This window comes from Cyclopterus lumpus, chromosome 1 (assembly GCF_009769545.1).
Source record: "Cyclopterus lumpus isolate fCycLum1 chromosome 1, fCycLum1.pri, whole genome shotgun sequence".
Taxonomy (NCBI): domain Eukaryota; kingdom Metazoa; phylum Chordata; class Actinopteri; order Perciformes; family Cyclopteridae; genus Cyclopterus; species Cyclopterus lumpus.
The window spans coordinates 23,813,223-23,835,722 of record NC_046966.1 but is presented as its reverse complement, the minus strand read 5'-3'; the positions used below and the strand labels follow the sequence as shown (position 1 = coordinate 23,835,722).

The following is a 22,500-nucleotide window of genomic DNA, read 5'->3' as shown; positions in this document are numbered from 1 at the left end:
CAAGAGATGACGTGTAAACAACAACACACCAAGAGATGACGTGTAAACAACACACCAAGAGATGACAGAGATGACGTGTAAACAACACACCAAGAGATGACGTGTAAACAACACACCAAGAGATGACGTGTAAACAACACACCAAGAGATGACGTGTAAACAACTCACCAAGAGATGACGTGTAAACAACACACCAAGAGATGACGTGTAAACAACACACCAAGAGATGACGTGTAAACAACACACCAAGAGATGACGTGTAAACAACACACCAAGAGATGACGTGTAAACAACACACCAAGAGATGACGTGTAAACAACTCACCAAGAGATGACGTGTAAACAACACACCAAGAGATGACGTGTAAACAACACACCAAGAGATGACAGAGATGACGTGTAAACAACACACCAAGAGATGACGTGTAAACAACTCACCAAGAGATGACGTGTAAACAACACACCAAGAGATGACGTGTAAACAACACACCAAGAGATGACGTGTAAACAACTCACCAAGAGATGACGTGTAAACAACTCACCAAGAGATGACGTGTAAACAACTCACCAAGAGATGACGTGTAAACAACACACCAAGAGATGACGTGTAAACAACACATCAAGAGATGACGTGTAAACAACACACCAAGAGATGACGTGTAAACAACTCACCAAGAGATGACGTGTAAACAACTCACCAAGAGATGACGTGTAAACAACTCACCAAGAGATGACGTGTAAACAACACACCAAGAGATGACGTGTAAACAACACACCAAGAGATGACGTGTAAACAACACACCAAGAGATGACGTGTAAACAACACACCAAGAGATGACGTGTAAACAACACACCAAGAGATGACGTGTAAACAACACACCAAGAGATGACGTGTAAACAACACACCAAGAGATGACGTGTAAACAACACACCAAGAGATGACGTGTAAACAACACACCAAGAGATGACGTGTAAACAACACACCTTGTGGCCACTGTGTTTTTTTGGGGTAAAATTCAGTTGTTTGAAGATGTTTTCACAGCAATATAAATAAATAAATAGTGAATTAAGACACGTTTATATTTCTATCATTAGTTTTAAGCAGCTTTTAATACGTAAATTTAAAAATACAAAAATAAATAAATAAATATATATATATATATATATATATATGCACACAGGAAATAAAGAAAAGCTATCGGAACTTCTCCAGTTGAAATCAGGAACAATAAATAAAGGCCGACGAGCAGGAGGAGTTGTTTTGAACGTTGTGGTGTTGGTTCTCTGGTTGGTTCTCTGGTTGGTTCTCTGGTTGGTTCTCTTGTTGGTTCTCATTCAGATCCAGAAGATTGACACCACTCATGTCTGTAAATTAGCAGTTAGCTCGGCTATATATATATATATATATATATACATATGTATATATATATATATATATATATATATACATATGTATATATATATATATATATATATATATATACATATATATATATATATATATACGTTTATATGTATATATATATACATATATATATACGTATATATATATATATATACATATACATATATATATATACATATACATATATATATACATATATATATGTATATATATATATATATACATATACATATATATATATATACACATGTATATATATATATATGTATATATATATATATATATGTATATGTATATATATATATATATATATACACATGTATACATATATATATATATGTATATGTATATATATATATATATATATACACATGTATACATATATATATACATGTGTATATATATACATGTACATATATATATATATATATATACACACACACACATGTATATATACATATATACACATGTATATATATACACACATGTGTATATATATATATATATATACACATATGTATATATATTTAATTAACAACAAAAAAATTGTGAAAAAGATAAACCGTTAGCTTAACGGGGGTTTTGGTCACAGCTTTCATAAAATCAATAAAGACAAGATATGACCCGTTAATAACTGAACTTTAGAGATGCCGTTTGTGCTGAAATATATATATATATATATATTTATAAATATATATATATATATATATATTTATAAATATATATTTATAAGAGTGGTGTCAGAAAGCCTTTTTACAAAAATAAAACATTTCAAATAAAGATATTCAAATGTTTTCATCAGAAGGATTTCCTTCGACACTTTAAAAACATTTCTTTGGACTTCACAAAAGGAAAATACCAATAACGTTTGTCTCTTTTCATTAAAAACATAAAATTGATAATCCTGCTTCACTCTGGTATTTATTTACAGATCGAACTGACTTCAGATCAGACGACAACATGTAGACATTATTCCACATTTTTAAAAAAAAAAGACGCCAACGTAAACAAACCGCTGCCCCACCGAGCCGGTTCTGCAGGTGGATCCACGGGGACCGGGCGTGGCTGCGAGGTATTTAAGACGCCGTGTGCGAGGCGCTCGGTTCAACTCACGACATTTAAGACGAGACCCGTAGTAAAAAAATCTTTTACTTAATAAGCTGCCACGAAATGTTCATATAAATGTACGTCACCAATTTCTACTTGAAGAAATAGTCCCTGTGAAAACGTATATAAAATTATTTTTTTTACCCCAATTTAAATGTAGGACCGAGGCAGATCTCCCCACGTAAACGGGCTTTTCTTTGGTCATGCGGTCGAACTGGAAAAACAACCGGCGATGCTCTTGACGGGTTCCTCTCGTGGAGCTCGTGAAGGTCGACTGGAAGGTCGACTGGAAGGTCACCGCGTTGAGTCTCCGAGCCCTCGAGAGAAAACAGTTCAGAGCAAAGGAGCCGACGACCTCCTTGAAGGTCAGAGCGTGTCCACCTGCAGGGTTTGTGAGCGGTCGTAGCCCGACACCTCCTCCACTAACTTCTCCTCCTCAGAGTCCTCCTCGCAGGATCCCTCTAAATGTTCTCCCTTTGCGTACTGCAAGTTGATGGCCAGGCAATAGGTGGCCTCCTCCTCCTCCTCCTCCTCCTCCTCTTCCTCCTCTTCCTCTGTGCAGGGTATGTGGTCAGTCACTGTAACAGGGCTGATGTCTGTACGGGACTCCGGAGGGTACCTCAAGTCCCCCTCGTGGGGTTCCATCAGTAAGATCTACGTGACAAGAGCAAGGTTTTTTTAAACAACTAAAGCAACGTTTCTATTACCAACACACATTTATATATATATATATAAATAAAATAGTGTTCCAGTTCTTACCAGAGGCGTCTGCTTCGGCATCGTCTTCATGGTCCAGGCTTTCGCTTTACAGACGACGATTATCATCGCGACCACAACGAGGAGGAGGAGCAGCAGCAGTGTGGCGAGCAGCAGCGCGTTGGCCTCTGCAAGCCACAAACAGCAATAATATGTTTTTTTTTTGTGTGTGTCTAACCGCGCTTTTATTTTGAAGGGTAAGTTTTTATTTTCCAAGATCAGGTGACTCATTCGTTTATGGTTTCATATTTCCAATAAAAGAAGATAAGGCACAAACTCCAAAGGTCGGTAAATGACTGGTTAGGTGAGTCAGATCGAACAGATAACAACGTCCCTCCACGCCCTTATTTTTCTGCGTGCCAAACTACTTCCTGTTCACATTGGTGGAATGTACATTTACTCTACTTCAGTACACATTCAAGGTACTTTAATTGACTATTTCCATGTAACTTTATTATTCTACTCTACTATAGTTACTTTACTTATTACAGTTTTTCCATCTCCTTCCTGTGCAGGTAAAACCTCGTATCTCCGCGTTTCTTTATGTTTTAATAAACTCCTCCTACTTCTTCAGATTAATAAAACCTCTTTAAAAGGCCTCTTGGATCAGCTGGAAAATGCTTCTAGAGATACGAGGTTCACTTCCTGTCGATAACTTCGGCATAAGACCACTTCCTGTCGATAACCTGTGCATAAAAACACTTCCTGTCAATAACCTGTGCATAAGACCACTTCCTGTCAATAACCTCGGCATAAGACCACTTCCTGTCAATAACCTGTGCATAAAACCACTTCCTGTCAATAACCTGTGCATAAGACCACTTCCTGTCGATAACCTCGGCATAAGACCACTTCCTGTCAATAACCTCGGCATAAGACCACTTCCTGTCAATAACCTGTGCATAAGACCACTTCCTGTCAATAACTTCGGCATAAGACCACTTCCTGTCAATAACCTGTGCATAAAACCACTTCCTGTCAATAACCTGTGCATAAGACCACTTCCTGTCGATAACCTCGGCAAAAGACCACTTCCTGTCAATAACCTCGGCATAAGACCACTTCCTGTCAATAACCTGTGCATAAAACCACTTCCTGTCAATAACCTGTGCATAAAACCACTTCCTGTCAATAACCTGTGCATAAGACCACTTCCTGTCGATAACCTCGGCATAAAACCACTTCCTGTCAATAACCTGTGCATAAAACCACTTCCTGTCAATAACCTGTGCATAAGACCACTTCCTGTCAATAACCTGTGCATAAAACCACTTCCTGTCAATAACCTCGGCATAAGACCACTTCCTGTCGATAACCTCGGCATAAAACCACTTCCTGTCAATAACCTGTGCATAAGACCACTTCCTGTCAATAACCTGTGCATAAAACCACTTCCTGTCAATAACCTGTGCATAAGACCACTTCCTGTCGATAACCTCGGCATAAAACCACTTCCTGTCAATAACCTGTGCATAAAACCACTTCCTGTCAATAACCTGTGCATAAGACCACTTCCTGTCAATAACCTGTGCATAAAACCACTTCCTGTCAATAACCTCGGCATAAGACCACTTCCTGTCAATAACCTGTGCATAAGACCACTTCCTGTCAATAACCTGTACATAAGACCACTTCCTGTCAATAACCTCGGCATAAGACCACTTCCTGTCAATAACCTGTGCATAAAACCACTTCCTGTCAATAACCTGTGCATAAGACCACTTCCTGTCAATAACCTGTGCATAAAACCACTTCCTGTCAATAACCTGTGCATAAAACCACTTCCTGTCAATAACCTGTGCATAAGACCACTTCCTGTCGATAACCTGTGCATAAGACCACTTCCTGTCGATAACCTGTGCATAAGACCACTTCCTGTCGATAACCTGTGCATAAGACCACTTCCTGTCGATAACCTGTGCATAAGACCACTTCCTGTCGATAACCTGTGCATAAGACCACTTCCTGTCGATAACCTCGGCATAAGACCACTTCCTGTCGATAACCTCGGCATAAGACCACTTCCTGTTCCGCTTTTCGGTCCCAGTTCGAGACTTACCAGTTGAGCTACTGGTGCAGATGGGGCCCGTCTCCCTGAACGGCACTAGGCTGACGCCGGCGCTGACGAACAACGACCCACTCAGCGTCTTCACGCACTTCTCCACGCCCTCCGGGAACGAGATATCCAGTTTGCAGACGGCGTCCCCCGCCTCGCAATGCCCTTTAAACATGCTCTGGGAGGAGTTGAACACAAACCGGTTCCATCAGATCCGAGGTCTCCCTGTCCCGCGTGACGGTTGTGAAAACGTTACTGTAGGTACTCACGTTGTTTAAGGAGGCCGTGAACTGAACGGAGGGACCCCCCGACCCGGGGGCCGGCTTCAGTTCTTCGTGGAAGAGGACCGGGTTCCTGAAACTCAGCGTGGCCCCCGATTTGTTCTCGTTCAGATCCACAGCGGGGAAATCTAACATACCTGAGAAGATAAAGTCTAGATTCAGACCCATTTGTTTAGCCACACTCATGAACAACGCACTTCTTGGAGCGCACGTCACTCACATTTTATTTCGGCCTGTTTCCTCTTGTTGAAGGTGAAGGTTCTCGTTATCGACTCGGACTGGTCGTGTCCCTCTTTGGCCGTGACGGTGACGAAGTGGAAGCCCAGGTAGCGGCCCTTGGACGCCCAGACGAAGCGGCTCAGGTCGAACCGGTGCTCCGTGGTCTCGTTCACGAGATGCCTTTGGCAGAAAAAAAATAAATAAATCACTTTGATCTTTTCCTCGTGATTTAAAAATGGAGAAAAAAAAGGGTGAAAAGATCTGCAGGTGTGAAATTACAATTCTTATTTTCAGGTGACTTTACACTGAAGAAAGTACATTTTTTATTTGGATGTTTATTTATTAATTATATATATAAATAAAATTTAAATGTTTTTAAATTCTTTTAAATTATTAATATAATATAATTTAAATATATATAATTTAAATATTTTTTAATTCTTTTTAATGATATATATATATATATATAATTTAAAAGAATGTAAAAGCATTAAAATTATATATATATATATAATTTTTTTTAAATTATATATATATAAATAATCTTAAAAAATTGTATGTATATATATATATATATATATATATATATAAAAAAAAATATTTTTTAAAATGATATATACATTTTGCAGGATTCAAAAAAATACAATAACTATGGCTCAAACCAAGTCAAGCACAACAAAGCGTTAAAGAGTCTCACCCTGCAGATCCTCCGACGTGCACCCTGAACCTGGTGTCGGGCTTCTGCCCGCCGTACTCCCAGCTGACGGAGACGTTGAGGTTTTGGCAGCTCAGGGTCACGTTTATTGGCGGCGCGACTGCAAGAAATCATGCAAGATGATCAATATAAACTCTTATCGAATCACCTTCTAGAACACGGTGCACTGATGTAGATTGAACCAGGTTGAACAATGAGCACATTTAGCTGATGCAGACTCACCGGAGAGGCAGACGCGGCCCGTCTCCGTGAACGCCGCTTCGGCCCTCAGCGTGACGCACTTCTCGCCGCCCTCCGGGAACGAGACGCGCCGCCTGCAGTCGCCCTTCTGCGGCGTGCACGACCCGCCGAAGTCTCCCTGAAGGTCACAGAGGGTTATCGGAAAGGTCGACGCCGGCTGGCCCGTAATGACATTAAGCACGTGGCTTCACATCCCGTTAACGTCTGCATTCAAAACCGCTATGTTGGTTGATATTCAGAGTCGTTACATTAATATTAAAAGGGACACAGGAGGCAGAAACGTGGATTTTCATTGTCAATATCGAGATTTTGGGCTCTTTTGCTTCCATGATATAACTTGTTTTCTTTCGGGCTCGTGGAAAGAAAACATCCAAAATACACGTTGAGGAATTTATTCTACTACTCGTCCCATTTGCATGCGTAGATTTCTCCTAAATTCACCAAAAGCTACGGTTATATAATTCAGAATTTGCTTCTTTTTTTAAATAACATTTAATAAAACTTGCTTTCTATATATTATGAAGCTTTATGCAGAGGGGTTAGTTCACACAGCATTCAGAGACTCATTTATACACATTTATTAATAAAAACTATATATTATGAAGCTTTATGCAGAGGGGTTTGTTCACACAGCATTCAGAGCCTCATTTATACACATTTATTAATAAAAACTATATATTATGAAGCTTTATGCAGAGGGGTTAGTTCACACAGCATTCAGAGACTCATTTATACACATTTATTAATAAAAACTATATATTATGAAGCTTTATGCAGAGGGGTTAGTTCACACAGCATTCAGAGCCTCATTTATACACATTTATTAATAAAAACTATATATTATGAAGCTTTAAGCAGAGGGGTTAGTTCACACAGCATTCAGAGCCTCATTTATACACATTTATTAATAAAAACTATATATTATGAAGCTTTATGCAGAGGGGTTTGTTCACACAGCATTCAGAGACTCATTTATACACATTTATTAATAAAAACTATATATTATGAAGCTTTATGCAGAGAGGTTTGTTCACACAGCATTCAGAGCCTCATTTATACACATTTATTAATAAAAACTATATATTATGAAGCTTTATGCAGAGAGGTTTGTTCACACAGCATTCAGAGCCTCATTTATGAGTCTAAGAACATATAAATAAAAATGATTGGTAGACGCTCACCTCGTCTGTGGACACGGTGAAGCCGAACTGTTCGCCCACCGTCTCGCCGTAGAAGAGGCGCGGATGTGTGAAGCTCACGGAGACCGACGAGTTCTTGAGGTCCTCCAGCTCCACGGGAGGGAAATATAGTTCCCCTGAAGAGGAGAAAAATAAATACAAACTGGGATGAAATACAAGGTAAAAGAAAATACAGAAACCTGCCATAACTTTGCCGAAGTAAAAAGCATTCACACTGAAACGGTATTGAATTTTTTTTATTTCTACACGTTGAATAAAAAAAAGGATGCAAAAAAAAAAATTGGTTGGAAGATAAAGATACTTGGTGCTAAGCTAAGCTAAGCTAACTCTACTGAACGCTCAGAGATGAAACTCCTGGTTTCTTCTGCAGTATTCCACCACGAGTCACGACACATTGCAAATCCAACATTGTGATGTATTAAACATTTTTAAAAGAATGTCATTTTAGGTAAATGAGAGTTAAAAACTGCATTAATCACATTCTCTGTCATCCAACGTCGTACCGCCACTTTTGTTGTATTCTGAGCGAATGTTTACAAAAAAATACAAATAAAATCTGTGCAGTGTTCAGAGAATCGGTACGTTCTCACACAACATTACATATTTGTGATTAGATTATATCTTTTCTCGTGTTTCACAGAACGTTACATCACCTTCACCCACACGATGACCTCGTGCATCCGAGCTAATCGAAGCACATCCGCGCAGACGTGTTAATTCTCATACTGATGTCACAACTCCCACAATGCACTGGGGGTGGGGGTGGGGGAAACCCACATATTTCACAATCAAGGACGCACCTTTAATGCCTTTTGTCCTCCTTCATGACGGAGTAGTATGGCTGCTCTTCAACATTCCACCGGTTGTTTTTTAATTTTAATTTTAATCCTCAGCGACTTTACTTGGCAGTCAAAGTCTGTACGAGGCGGGTGTTTTATTAAATGTTCTTTTAAAGATGATCATCATCAAGTATTTACGGAGCCGGTTTTGTGTCACGTTGAATTGTCTTGTTTATTTATTTATTTAAAATCTTTTTAATGCAAAATGTTTCCTTCCTGCCACTTTTATTAATGTTATCTGTAAAAAGGGAAGGATTTCTGTTTTTTGTGTGTGTTTTTTTCACTTTGAGCTACATAGTCTGTATGAAATGTTCTACACAAATAAATATTATTATTATTATTGCTGTAGAAGTATTACAGTCAATGGAGCACCAAATGTCAATGGAGTACACAATAATACACGTTTGGCCAGATGCATCTATTATTTGCCTATAATACATTATTAACATGCTATGAATGCGTTATAATCTTCTTATAGCACTGTATAATGATACGCTCTCATACATAGTTATAATGCTTTATAACCATAATCATGAATATAATGATTCACCTAAAGATTCTGTATTCTGATAAATACAAAAAATAAATTAAAATGCGTTATGATAATGCGTTATAAAGCGTTGTGGATAATGCGTTATAAAGCATTGTGGATATTTTTGGAGCGCTTATAACTATATTCTACAGTGCCATTAGGATATTATAACACATTTATAACACGTTATAGAAAAGGATCTTAACAAAAAGGTGAGAAAACAATCTCATGGTCCGCCTTTTGTCGTCATATTGTTTTAATTAGTTTGTTCCCATAATAAAAAAACAAAGTTCAATCAAGTAAATCGGCCCTCACACACCGACGAGTTTACGACCTTTGCTTTGCTTTACGACCTTTGCTTCACGAGCCGGCTGATTTAAAAGGCAGGTGCCGCGGTTCAGGTGAACGGCAAGAAAACTCCAGAAAGTTCCACCTGTGAGTCTGCGGTCGTTGTGGGGAAAGGCACCCCGGGGTGTCGACCACAGAAACAGAAACGTGTTGCCATTTAAATAAAAATGTAGCACATAATTTAAAAAAAAACAACAACAAAAAACGCTTTACACCCGTAGAAAACGTCCAGAAACTCTTATTTTATAAACCGGAAGAGGAAGAAAAAAAAAAAAAAAAAGGTTTAATTGAAAAAAAGAAACGCATCCAATGATGCGTGAACCAGCCCTCCGAATACAGATATTCTGTCTGGCTACTTTATTATACAGATTATAAAAAGGCCATAAACTCCCTCTGGACCTTGAACACATCTATAACTCTTTAGATGTCACTCAAAATGTCATAGAGAGAAAAAAATCGTAACTAAAAGCATTAAAATCATTTTTTCCAGGATTTTTTACTCAAGTACAATGTTAAAAAGGTTCTTGTACTTTTAACTGTACTTGTACTCTACTCCATATATTTAATACCTACGTTGCAGATTCAGATTAATAACACATCGAATCAACTAATACACTATGATGTATTACTGTAGATGGGAACTACCAAACAATACCAGGAAGTGTGTAAACTAATGTAAAATAAGCTTGACCTTATAAGTGATGAACACATTAATGCATCAATTATTTAATCCAATAACATAATAAACATTATTCTGATATGGACATTTCTGCACAATTTAAAAAATATATATACTTTAAAGTATATTTTGCCCATAATACTTTTTTTTTTAATACTGTTTGTAGTATTTTTTTCACTTGTTACACAATATTTCTCTTCTATCACATTGGTCAGAAACAATGAGTCTGCGTGTTAAAATAAAAAAGAATTAAACAAAAGAGTTTTAGCACTAAATCACAAGCATGATTTTTTTCCCCTAAAAATATTTAATATATTTTAACAACACGTTTTATCTTTTATTTTAAATGAATATATATCCTGGCATAATTCCTGACATTGGATGAATTGCACAATAAATATTATATATTACTATATAATATCAATTTAAAAAAAAGTATATATTGAGCCACTTACCAGCAGAAACTCCTCGGATCACAAGGAGCAGGACCGTGAACGCACCACCCGTCAGCATGTTTACGGTCCCTGAAACTCGAGACCGAGGTGCCCAAAAATTAATGAAAAACAGCCCACGAGCCGCGGTTGAGAAACGCAGACCTGGACCACGGCGCGTGGAGTTCTTCCCGTCCCCCCTCAGTTCCTGATTTTCTCCTTAATTTCCATTATGTATTTATTTTTAAACTGGACTGACTCGATAGACTGTGTTGGTGGAGTGATAACAAGAACCCGATTCACCAGCTACACCTGGAAAAATAACAAAACACCTTGATGACGTCACGTCCGGTGTTACAAATACTACAAATACTATATTATAATGTACTCTTTTATGTTTTTATGACGTTTTATATAAAATAATGTAATAAAAGTAGGATATATATATATAATTCAGCATGAGCATAAATGATAGATAGTTTCCGGTTGTGTCTTTCTCACAGGTAAATCAGTTCCTAAGAAAATAACGACAATCTGATTGTTGTCGCTACCTGCAGTTCATAACTTGACATTACATTATTTGACCGTTATTGCGCCTATATATATATATATATTTTTTTTTAAATATATATATATTTTTATATATATAGTTTTATATATATATATATATATTTTAATATATATATATATTTTTATATATATAGTTATATATATATATTTTTTAATATATATATTTTTTATATATATATATAATTTTTTTATTTTACAGTTTTTGCACCTATCTATATGTATATATATATATGTGCAAAAACTGTAAAATAATGTAATAAATATATATATGTATTTATATATTTATATTTTATATATATATTTGCACCTATATATATATATATATATATATATATATATATATATATATATTACTGTCGTTATTGTAATGTGTCGGTTGTCCAGTTGTTATCATTTTAGCCCCGAGCTGCACCTCGAGGTTAAGAGACGATTAATAGGAGAGGAAATACATTTTAAAAAAACATTATATATATAATTTTTTACTTTCAGTCCTCATCATAACTACCAAGTGTTTGTATATTTTGAGGGGTTTTAACCCCTTAAATGCCAATATATTTACAGAATGTTACTGTTTTTTGCTTTTTTTAATTTAATTTGTTTCCTTAATAGAAATATTCTGGTGGATTCTGTTTAGGGGGATTATCAGAGGCTGAAATATCTCAATGATTAGCAACAACATTAATTTTGTATAATTAAACATCCCGGTGTTACCAACTATGTTTCCAATGAAAGCGAGAAAGTGGCCGACACAGGCCCCCCTCCAGAGAAGACATTAAATACTGATAATACATTACCCACCATTGCATTAAGGGCTTGGAGTGGGGCGCCCCAAAAACATCTTTCCTGTGGAAATATTCACTTGAGAAATTCAGCTCAGTCATTCAAAATGTTGTTTGTAGTTTTGAATTCATCGAATGCATTTACAGTTACATAGTGGACATGGAGGGTACTGCACTCCAAGAGGGAGGAACACTCATACTCCAGTGGGCAGTTAGTGTACTGCAGGGACTTAACCCTTTGACACCATCGTGTGGCCAAAGTTAGGTATTACAACGACAAGATTAGTGTACAACTGTTCCTCACAACAGGCTGACACACACTTTAGCAACCAAACTGACGCTGACATACACCATCAAAACACACAGATAGGGAATAATAATAATACTAGTAATGAATAGGTAGTGAAAATAAGAATAAGAATAAAATACTGATAAGGGAGAATAAAAGATTTTAAAGATAAAATCAGGGTACATGCTCATACACCATCAGAACAGTAACTGAAAGCACAATAATCATACATTCTCAGTTTGAACGTTATAATTTTTCCTTTTTATTTTTTATTATTATTATTATTATAATTTTTTTATTAATATATATATATATATATATATTTTTATTTTTATTTTTTTTAAACATTAAAAAAATGAGAGGGTTACAAATACCTGGAGACAACGGTTCTGTAGTATGAGGGGTATATTAAGATCCTGGATATAGGTGGTTTTAGCTTAGCTTTTTATAATATAGGTACGAGCTTTTAGGCTGTTAGAGATGTCCACTCTGTTAAATAAGTCACACACACATAGTTATGAACTGAAATAGCGCATTCTTGTGGCTTTATATCATAATAAATACTGTAAAAAGGGGGATTGATAATATAAATGCTTATATATTGTCATAATACTATGCTTTTGTCAGGTTACTCAAGTTCAGAATAACAAATAGAAGATGAATGTCTGCTTCTCGAGAATAGACACGCGCCTCGTACCACAACACCCACGCACCTTATCTGTATAGTCTCATTAGAAAGTGGACTGGCCTTGCAGGACTCAGTCCTGTGAGAAGAGAGGAGGAGATGGAATGACCCGCCTCCTTGATCGTTCAGGACCAATCAGAGGTTAGGATGATGCACACGAACCTGTGATGAAATCTGTGTATGTAAGGGCCGATGTAAGTTGTCGTGACTCCCCTGGCGTTGCAATCTCAGCGCTTGTGATCAGAGAAATAAATCTACCGGAACGAGAGAAGTTGTTGGCTGAATTCTTCCAAAAGGCTCTTCCCAGGCAGACAGTGTTGAACCACGCTCAGGGGGTCTACCTGAAAACACCTTTTCTCATTTACAGGTCACGCCTGAAAGGATTCGGGGTTGGGGGTGGGTGGTGGGGGGGCCCCCGAGACTTAGAAACCAGAGAAGGTGACACCGTTTATCTTCTCATGCCACCGCGAGATATTGATGATTTCATGAGGATCGGATGTCGACGGTGAACACACACAGTGTGTGTTGAATGTGAGCACAGGGATCGAGTTAAAGCCCGAGGAAAGGGAGCAGCGAGGAGAACAAGTAGTTTCAGGCTCTTTTATTAAACTTTCCTTTATCCTTGTTGCAGTTCTGCACAGATTTATAAGCATAAGTACACAAGTTCAGGCTCTAGATTTCCAGGCTCTCTGACATTGAGGGTCATCCGGGGTCATCCAGCATCAGTATCGTGGATTCAGCTAATTTAATTTAATTTGTCTGAGCAACAATGTTTGAATTCAAAGAGTTAATCGGGTCATAAATAGATGAGATGAGGCGTTTTTTGCTGTGGATCTAGAGATTTATTATTATTTTTTAATTTAATTTAATTTTAATCTGTGACTGTCGTTCTCCAGGCACATCATAAAATAACTGTTTGTGTGAGAAAAAGTTTTCTATTTCATTTCCTGGGTCAAAAACTGCTGTTGAGTCTCAATATTAAGTGTGATATAACATTTAAAAAAAATAAACATCCCACCACCCTCATTCCCAAATGTACACGATCATTTAAAACACTCAAACTACTTGTAATTGTATTTCCTTCCATGTATATAAAGTGTAATTACTATTCTAAATATAATTTAATTCTCAATCTTAATACTGCATTTTATTATCTATTGTTTTATACTTTATTGTTTATATGCTATTGTAATTCAAATATTGTCTATATTTATATCCTTGAACTGGGAAACCGGGTCAAAAAAAGGTCACAAGTTCAATTCCTGAAACGAGAGAAGCGTTGCAGATTTTTTGTATTATTACTGTGTGTTGTCAGTGTTCATAAAAACCCAAACATGCAGAAATACATGTTTATTGTTAGATCCCAAAAAAAGATTACAAGAATCATATTTTTTTTATTTCTCCAAACCAAAGTATTTTTTTTTAAGGATTAAAAAACAATATCATCAAAACTCGTTATATATTCACCCACGAACGAAACTGAAACGAATGATTTTTAAAGGAAAAACAGCAGATTCATTCATGAAAAAGCGGTGAAGAGCGTCTCAAAACATCGTTTGCGCGGGACATTTGCTGAAGTAGTCCTGGGTTCTGCTTCCGTAACACTTGTGAGACCTCCTCTTCACTAAACGCCTGTAAAATGGAATAAAAAAAAAGAAAACAGCAGTTATTAGTGAGTCAGTGAGCTTTTTCCCTTCTTATTTGGAAGCAAATATGTGTTTCTTTCTTATTAATCCAATAATAATAAGACATTTTTTATTTAATATGTCCAAAAAAACGGTAGAATCCGTTTTTTTTCGTGTGGGCGTGTCCCCGCGAGGAAGAGGAAGAGGAAGAGGAAGAGGAAGAAAGCACATCGCTTTGACTTTGCTATGCACACTCACCACCAGGCGCGAGTCTTCACAAAGCAGTCGATGTCATCCGTGATGTCGTCGTCGGTGAAGGCTTTTTCGGGGAGGAGGAAGAAGGAAGTTGTTCAGATGCAAAATATGTACTTTGAATTATTATTTTTTTTAAAACAAAGAGACTCACCTTCGCAGGAAGTGTTGCACAGGTTGAGGGACCGGCCGGAACCCGAGGAGCAGAACAACCTGTCGGACAGCTGGAAGAGTCCGTGGAGGCCCGCCTTCCTCCTCTTGTGGTGCCTCCAGCGACCGGCGCCGCGCTTCTCACGCTTCCCACCTTCCTCGTCCTCCTCGTCCTCCTCGTCGTCCTCTTCGTCCTCGTCGCTCATCTCCTCCATTAACTTGCCCTCTTCGTCCTCGTCGCTCATCTCCTCCGTCGACTTGCCCTCTTCGTTATCGTCGGTTAACTCCTCCTCCGTCGACTTGCCCTCTTCGTCATCGTCGGTTAACTCCTCCTCCGTCGACTTGCCCTCTTCGTCATCGTCGGTTAACTTCTCCTCCGTCGACTTGCCCTCTTCGTCATCGTCGGTTAACTCCTCCTCCGTCGACTTGCCCTCTTCGTCATCGTCGGTTAACTGCTCCTCCGTCGACTTGCCCTCTTCGTCATCGTCGGTTAACTCCTCCTCCGTCGACTTGCCCTCTTCGTCATCGTCGGTTAACTCCTCCTCCGTCATCTTGCCCTCTTCATCATCATCGGTTACCTCCTCCGTCATCTTGCCCTCTTCGTCATCGTCGGTTATCTCCTCCTCCGTCAACTCGTCCCCTTCGCTCATCTCCTCCTCCGTCAACTCGTCCCCTTCGCTCATCTCCTCCTCCGTCAACTCGTCCCCTTCGCTCATCTCCTCCTCCGTCAACTCGTCCCCTTCGCTCATCTCCTCCTCCGTCGACTTGCCCTCCTCTTCGTCCTCTTCCTCATCACCTTCCATCTCGCTCTCCTCGCCTCCGACCATGTTCATGGCTTCCTCCTCGCTGGTCGTGACGGCCTCACGCTTTTTTCTGATGTTGCCAGGTTGGACGGTTGTTGACCCGTTGGTCAGTGGACCGCCGGTTGTTGGCCTGGTTGTTGTTGGCCTGGTTGTTGTTGGCCTGGTTGTTGTTGGCCTGGTTGTTGTTGACCCGTTGGTCAGTGGACCGCCGGTTGTTGGCCTGGTTGTTGTTGGCCTGGTTGTTGTTGGCCTGGTTGTTGTTGACCCGTTGGTCAGTGGACCGCCGGTTGTTGGCCTGGTTGTTGTTGGCCTGGTTGTTGTTGGCCTGGTTGTTGTTGACCCGTTGGTCAGTGGACCGCCGGTTGTTGGCCTGGTTGTTGTTGGCCTGGTTGTTGTTGGCCTGGTTGTTGTTGACCCGTTGGTCAGTGGACCGCCGGTTGTTGGCCTGGTTGTTGTTGGCCTGGTTGTTGTTGGCCTGGTTGTTGTTGGCCTGGTTGTTGTTGGCCTGGTTGTTGTTGGCCTGGTTGTTGTTGACCTGGTTGTTGTTGGCCTGGTTGTTGTCGTCCCGGTGTTCAGCATGGAGCGTCTGTTGACCTCACAGATAACTGCCGTGAACCAGCACACGGCAGGAAGGAGGAACCAGAAGAGAAAAACGTTCATCAGTGAAAATATTTTCCTTTTTATTTCTCTTAATTTTTGCATGTCATTGTTTGTTGTCAATCACTTCCTCTATTTTCTCATGTGGACTTCTCTCTTTCGTTCCCTCTTGATGGCACCTGTTAAGATGTTCTAACCTCACATATTAAGATATTTTAACCTCATTAAGATGTTTTAACCTCACATATTAAGTTGTTCTAACCTCACCTATTAAGATGTTCTAACCTCACATATTAAGATGTTTTAACCTCACCTATTAAGATATTTTAACCTCATTAAGATGTTTTAACCTCACATATTAAGATGTTCTAACCTCACATATTAATATGTTTTAACCTCACATATTAAGTTGTTCTAACCTCACATATTAAGATGTTTTAACCTCACATATTAAGATGTTCTAACCTCACATATTAAGATGTTTTAACCTCACATATTAAGATGTTCTAACCTCACATATTAAGATGTTTTAACCTCATTAAGATGTTTTAACCTCACATATTAAGATGTTCTAACCTCACATATTAATATGTTTTAACCTCACATATTAAGTTGTTCTAACCTCACATATTTAGATGTTTTAACCTCACATATTAAGATGTTCTAACCTCACATATTAAGATGTTTTAACCTCACATATTAAGATGTTTTAACCTCACATATTAAGATGTTCTAACCTCACATATTAAGTTGTTCTAACCTCACATATTAAGATGTTTTAACCTCACATATTAAGATGTTTTAACCTCACCTATAGAAAGGATTTTCTCCTTGAACGGCTGGAGTCCTGGCCGCAGTTCGAGCACTTCCTGGAGCTTTTCTTTCAGCTCACATCTGGAGACGGTCCGGCCCTCGGACAGACTGGGCACCAGGACCGCCATGGCCAAAACCACGAGCAACCCCAACTTCATGTTGACACCTTTTTGTGGGGAAAATTAAAACATTGGATCGTTTTAACTAATCTTCAGTGTTTTGGTTTAGATTATTGCACAATGCTGAAAAAAAAGAAGAAGATAATGTAAAGCGTGATCTTCTTCTGTCTTGTTTTGACATTTGAAATTTGTAAAACAAGGAAAATGAACCGAGAAAAAAAAAAACAGCAAAACATTCTTAAGAAAAATAGAATTTAAGTTGAAATATTTGTACTGAAATGTATGTTAATGTCCTTAAAGGTATGTATTCATAAATCTGTTTTTTTTGTGTTAGTCACCTAAATGGTAAAATGTCTAATTTGACTCCTTTACTCTACAGTTTGCACATTTACATCAGGAAGCGTAATGTCACATTAGATACCATCTGTATTCTAATTATAGCCCAAATTAATTCACACCAACAGTCATAAAGCACAAGATGTGCAGAGCGGAGACAAATAACTATCTTGAAGTAAATGTATTTATTATTTAAATTTGTGTGAATTGACTGTTTTTTTAGTTATTTTATGGTCTTTATTCAAACTAATTCAGGGAGTTAAACAAACAGAACAATTGAAGTTATGATAATAAACAATAAAACAAAAAACAGCCAGAGGCAATAGTGCAGAAAGGTAACGATTCTTACCACGTTCTTCTTTCTACCTGCAGTGTGCACTGTTGTCGCCGATGGAGGTTTGCTGCTCTGTGGCTCAGCGGGAAGAGGTCTGCTTTTATATGTCGTGACTTCCACCTGTGGAACAACCGGCTGTGCGAGTTGTCCTCGCCTTGTGACATGGTTTGCGGGCAGGAACAGGGAAATTGTCAAAGTCATGACTAAGCAAAACACAAACCATGTAACCTGAAGGTGTCATTAAAGCTTTGTTGCTATTGCATATCTAATTACAGAAACAAGAAAGCATCATAATGCGTTTAAATTGACAAACAAGTGTTATGTGTAGTCCCATAGTGTCATATTTATATAGTTTTGTGTGTGTATATTTATATATAAATAATAATACAAAATAATATATATATATAATCGCTCATAATTTTGTGTGAAGCCAATGTGGAAGTGTCTAAAACCTGCATTCTCTCTCCTGACCACCAGGTGGCGACTCCTCTGGTTGTATAGAAGTCTATGCTTCATGTGTTAAAGCTGCATTCTCTCTCCTGACCACCAGGTGGCGACTCCTCTGGTTGTATAGAAGTCTATGCTTCATGTGTTAAAGCTGCATTCTCTCTCCTGACCACCAGGGGGCGACTCCTCTGGTTGTATAGAAGTCTATGCTTCATGTGTTAAAGCTGCATTCTCTCTCCTGACCACCAGGTGGCGACTCCTCTGGTTGTATAGAAGTCTATGCTTCATGTGTTAAAGCTGCATTCTCTCTCCTGACCACCAGGGGGCGACTCCTCTGGTTGTATAGAAGTCTATGCTTCATGTGTTAAAGCTGCATTCTCTCTCCTGACCACCAGGGGGCGACTCCTCTGGTTGTATAGAAGTCTATGCTTCATGTGTTAAAGCTGCATTCTCTCTCCTGACCACCAGGGGGCGACTCCTCTGGTTGTATAGAAGTCTATGCTTCATGTGTTAAAGCTGCATTCTCTCTCCTGACCACCAGGGGGCGACTCCTCTGGTTGTATAGAAGTATATGCTTCATGTGTTAAAGCTGCATTCTCTCTCCTGACCACCATGGGGCGACTCCTCTGGTTGTATAGAAGTCTATGCTTCATGTGTTAAAGCTGCATTCTCTCTCCTGACCACCAGGGGGCGACTCCTCTGGTTGTATAGAAGTCTATATAAATGACTCTACTTCTCTTGATTTATTCCCTCAGTAAACATTGTAAACATTAGTTTTTGGTCTCAATCTCTAGTTTCAAGTCTTCTTCAATACAGCGTGATGTTCATTTAGTAACAGACCATAAAGCAAGGTATGCTTTAGGGGTGGGGCTTACTGTGATTGACAGGTTGCTACCATAGCCGTATACGTCGCTCCTCCGCAGTCGAAAAAAATGTGTCACTTCGGTTCAGAGAGAGAGAGAGAATGAAGCTTCCATCAGTCTGTGCTCTCTCTCTGTCTCTCAGTCGGTTTAACGCAGTGGTTCTCAAACTGTAGGGCGCGCCCCTCTAGTGGGGCGCAGTGGTACTGCAGGTGGGGCGCAGGAGGAAATGAGAACTTCACATATTACAGAAGTTCAGAGCACACGGACATAAAACTAAGTCATTAATAAATACATGTTGAAATGTGCCCTTCAAAACAAGAGCTCAACATTGAGCATGAATTGAGAGTGGGCGTATCAAGCCCGTTTTTTAAAATGATTCGGAGTGGACAAAAGATGTGCGGCCACTAATACTAATACAACTTGACACACATATCTGCACTCATTTTGTTTTGCACAGGTTGCACGTTACTGTTTTGAAAAATGTACGCAGTGTAAAACCCTTTATTGCCAAATATTTGAACTTGTTTTGTTTAGTTTTTGCACTTTATTGTTATTATCTTGAAAAGATAGCCAGTGCAAAAACAGGTTAATTGCAGCCACAATAAGCTATAACTTTATTGGCATTGTTCTAACAAAGTGAATGTCTTCATTCTATTATTTGAAAAAGCACAGATGGAGGAGTCACAAAAAGTTATTTCAATAAAAAGTCGTCATAGACCATTTTTGTTGGGGGCGTGAACATTCTTGTTCCCCCAAAGTGGGTTCAACGTATCTTCAGGGGGGTCAGAGGAACGTGCTTCATCTTCCTCTGGAGAAACTGAATAGTGTGACACTGCATCCATAACGTGTCACCGGGTCAGATTGAGCCAAACACTGAGCCGGATCGCACAAAGGACTAAGGCAACGAGTCTGTCCACTGTGATTTTCACTGCATGGGAATTGAACGCGCATCTTTGTGTTTCCAGGAAGTCTTAGTGAGAAAAATAACCTGTTTGTTGGATAACTTTCCCTTCAAGAAGGACATTCTCCAGAAGGGTTGAGCTGACATACCTCCAGAGGCTTCTCAGAAAGGTGTGAAAAGCCGTGTTTATTTCCTTTTCTTTAACATTTTTAAAAGATAATTTCGCCGCTAATTTTTTCTGGAATATTGACAGCAAACTCGCTTTTGATGCTAATACTTCGGTAAAAGTAAAAGTATGAATTCTTCTTCCTCCACCGTGTCGCAACGACACACAGTTTCATACAGTAAAACAGGAAGTCCATGTTAAATAAATACATATATATATATATATATATATATATATATATATATATATATATATATGTATACGTCTATATATAGTCATACCGCGCTGCCCATAAGAGGATACGTGATATGAATATATACTCATTTGTATTTTTCTATGGGAATCTATGGGAATCATAACAGGATATAGAAGAAGACAAAAGGCATGTTGTATAATGTTGGATTACAACTTTTTTATTACTACATTTTGACTTTTTTGACACTCTGGGAGCAGGTCAGGTGCAGCATACGTTGCCATGGCGATCTACGAAGTCATGTACCGTATATGTGGATGTACATAGCGTCAGGTTCGAACCCCCAGTCTCCTCACAGTGTATCTGGACACCAGCTCACGGTTCAACCTCCACCTCCAAACACCCAAATCAATATACATTTTACCTATTTTTTTTATTTGATAGCCTACGAAATACCAACAATAGTGTCAAAATGCTCTTCGTTTCAGGCTTTTAGAGTGAAAGGAGGGCTTTATTGTGCCTGACCAACACAGAAATGATCAGATATGAAACAGGAAACACTTAATGAACGTTGGCAAAGCGTGACGACGTTATTAAACAACATACCGATACTCACGACATCGGCATTGTTCCTCAGAAACTCGGCCTTGTGTTATAGTAATCCACCCTTCATTAATCCACTTGATTGACAGCTGAGATTCCAGAGCCCGATACTTCCACAAACAGAAGATATAAACTAAAGATATAAGGCTCATATGGTGGAAGAAGTACTCAGATATTATACTTAAATTAGCTTTTACTACTACTACTTGTTAAAAAAAATAACGTCAGTAAAGGTATACAAAAGTATTAAAAATATACTTTATGTACCAAAAGCAAAAGTAATAATTTTGTAGAACATACAATTATGTATAACAATGTATATTATATTATATATTATTGGCTTATGTTTATTGGTGTATTAATGTGTACTTTAATATTGCATCTGGCAAATTTTGAAGTATTAATATATATTTTAAAATATTACTTTATATACTGTGAATTATTATTATTATTAATCATGAATTAATAATCTGATTGTGGAGAGTAACTATACAGTAAATAAATGCATAATTACTAGATGATACTTATTATATATTATATTGTTAATTTAGCAACATTAGTGGTTTACAATAGCAAGGTCAATAATATCTCACTGGAAACACATCTAAAATGTCAATAAAATAAATAACATGACAATAATGAATTAGAATAATGAAGAATCAATGTGCTTAAGTAACATATAGCCATTTGATTTAGGTTTCACTTTCGTCTACATGTTCGTACGTCATATTGATCGTATCGATGTAATCAATTATCGGCTTGAACCATTTCATTCATATTTCTTAAGCTTAATAAAACATAACGATTTTTAGTTTTGGGTAATTGTACATTGATTAAAACATATTCTATATGAATATTATTCTGAAATGCTCAATTCTGTACTTTAAGTATATTTTGATGCTAGTACTTTTACTTTGTGTGAATAACGGTGTATTATTAAGTTACAGCTCCAGCTTTAAACACGTTAATGAATCAATATTTATTTATTTATTTATTTATTTATTTATTTAACCCAATTATAAAATATGAATTACTCTCAAACGAGTCTGCGTAACGAGTTGGCCCTTAAAGTATATAAAGTATATTGAGTTTTGTATGCAGGACTTTTGTGCTGAACTACCAGAGAGGAGCCTGAAAGTGTTCCCGGTAGGCCGTCTGAGGGGGGCGCT

The 22,500-nt window shown here is 38.1% G+C and overlaps 3 protein-coding genes across 4 annotated transcripts in view; 1 reads left to right on the top strand and 2 right to left on the bottom strand.

The window, feature by feature from the left end:
* Positions 1-22,500, top strand: part of LOC117732666 (E3 ubiquitin-protein ligase TRIM21-like) — a 703,346-nt gene that overhangs the window by 75,627 nt on the left and 605,219 nt on the right. The gene's annotated exons all lie outside the window — the stretch shown is intronic.
* Positions 2,203-11,069, bottom strand: ifngr1 (interferon gamma receptor 1). The gene is made up of 9 exons (XM_034536135.1): positions 10,831-11,069; positions 7,960-8,093; positions 6,761-6,896; positions 6,521-6,638; positions 5,825-6,003; positions 5,593-5,741; positions 5,327-5,501; positions 3,271-3,395; positions 2,203-3,165 (listed from the first exon to the last, which is right to left on the bottom strand). Exons 1-9 carry the CDS (start codon positions 10,886-10,888, stop codon positions 2,878-2,880), a joined length of 1,362 nt encoding a protein of 453 aa, XP_034392026.1. The 5' UTR covers positions 10,889-11,069; the 3' UTR covers positions 2,203-2,877.
* LOC117733287 (microtubule-associated protein RP/EB family member 1-like) lies at positions 14,499-18,262 on the bottom strand. The gene is made up of 6 exons (XM_034536820.1): positions 18,174-18,262; positions 17,368-17,535; positions 16,450-16,564; positions 15,161-16,359; positions 15,013-15,073; positions 14,499-14,761 (listed from the first exon to the last, which is right to left on the bottom strand). The coding sequence occupies exons 2-6, from the start codon at positions 17,525-17,527 to the stop codon at positions 14,674-14,676; spliced, it is 1,623 nt and encodes a 540-aa protein (XP_034392711.1). The 5' UTR covers positions 17,528-17,535; positions 18,174-18,262; the 3' UTR covers positions 14,499-14,673.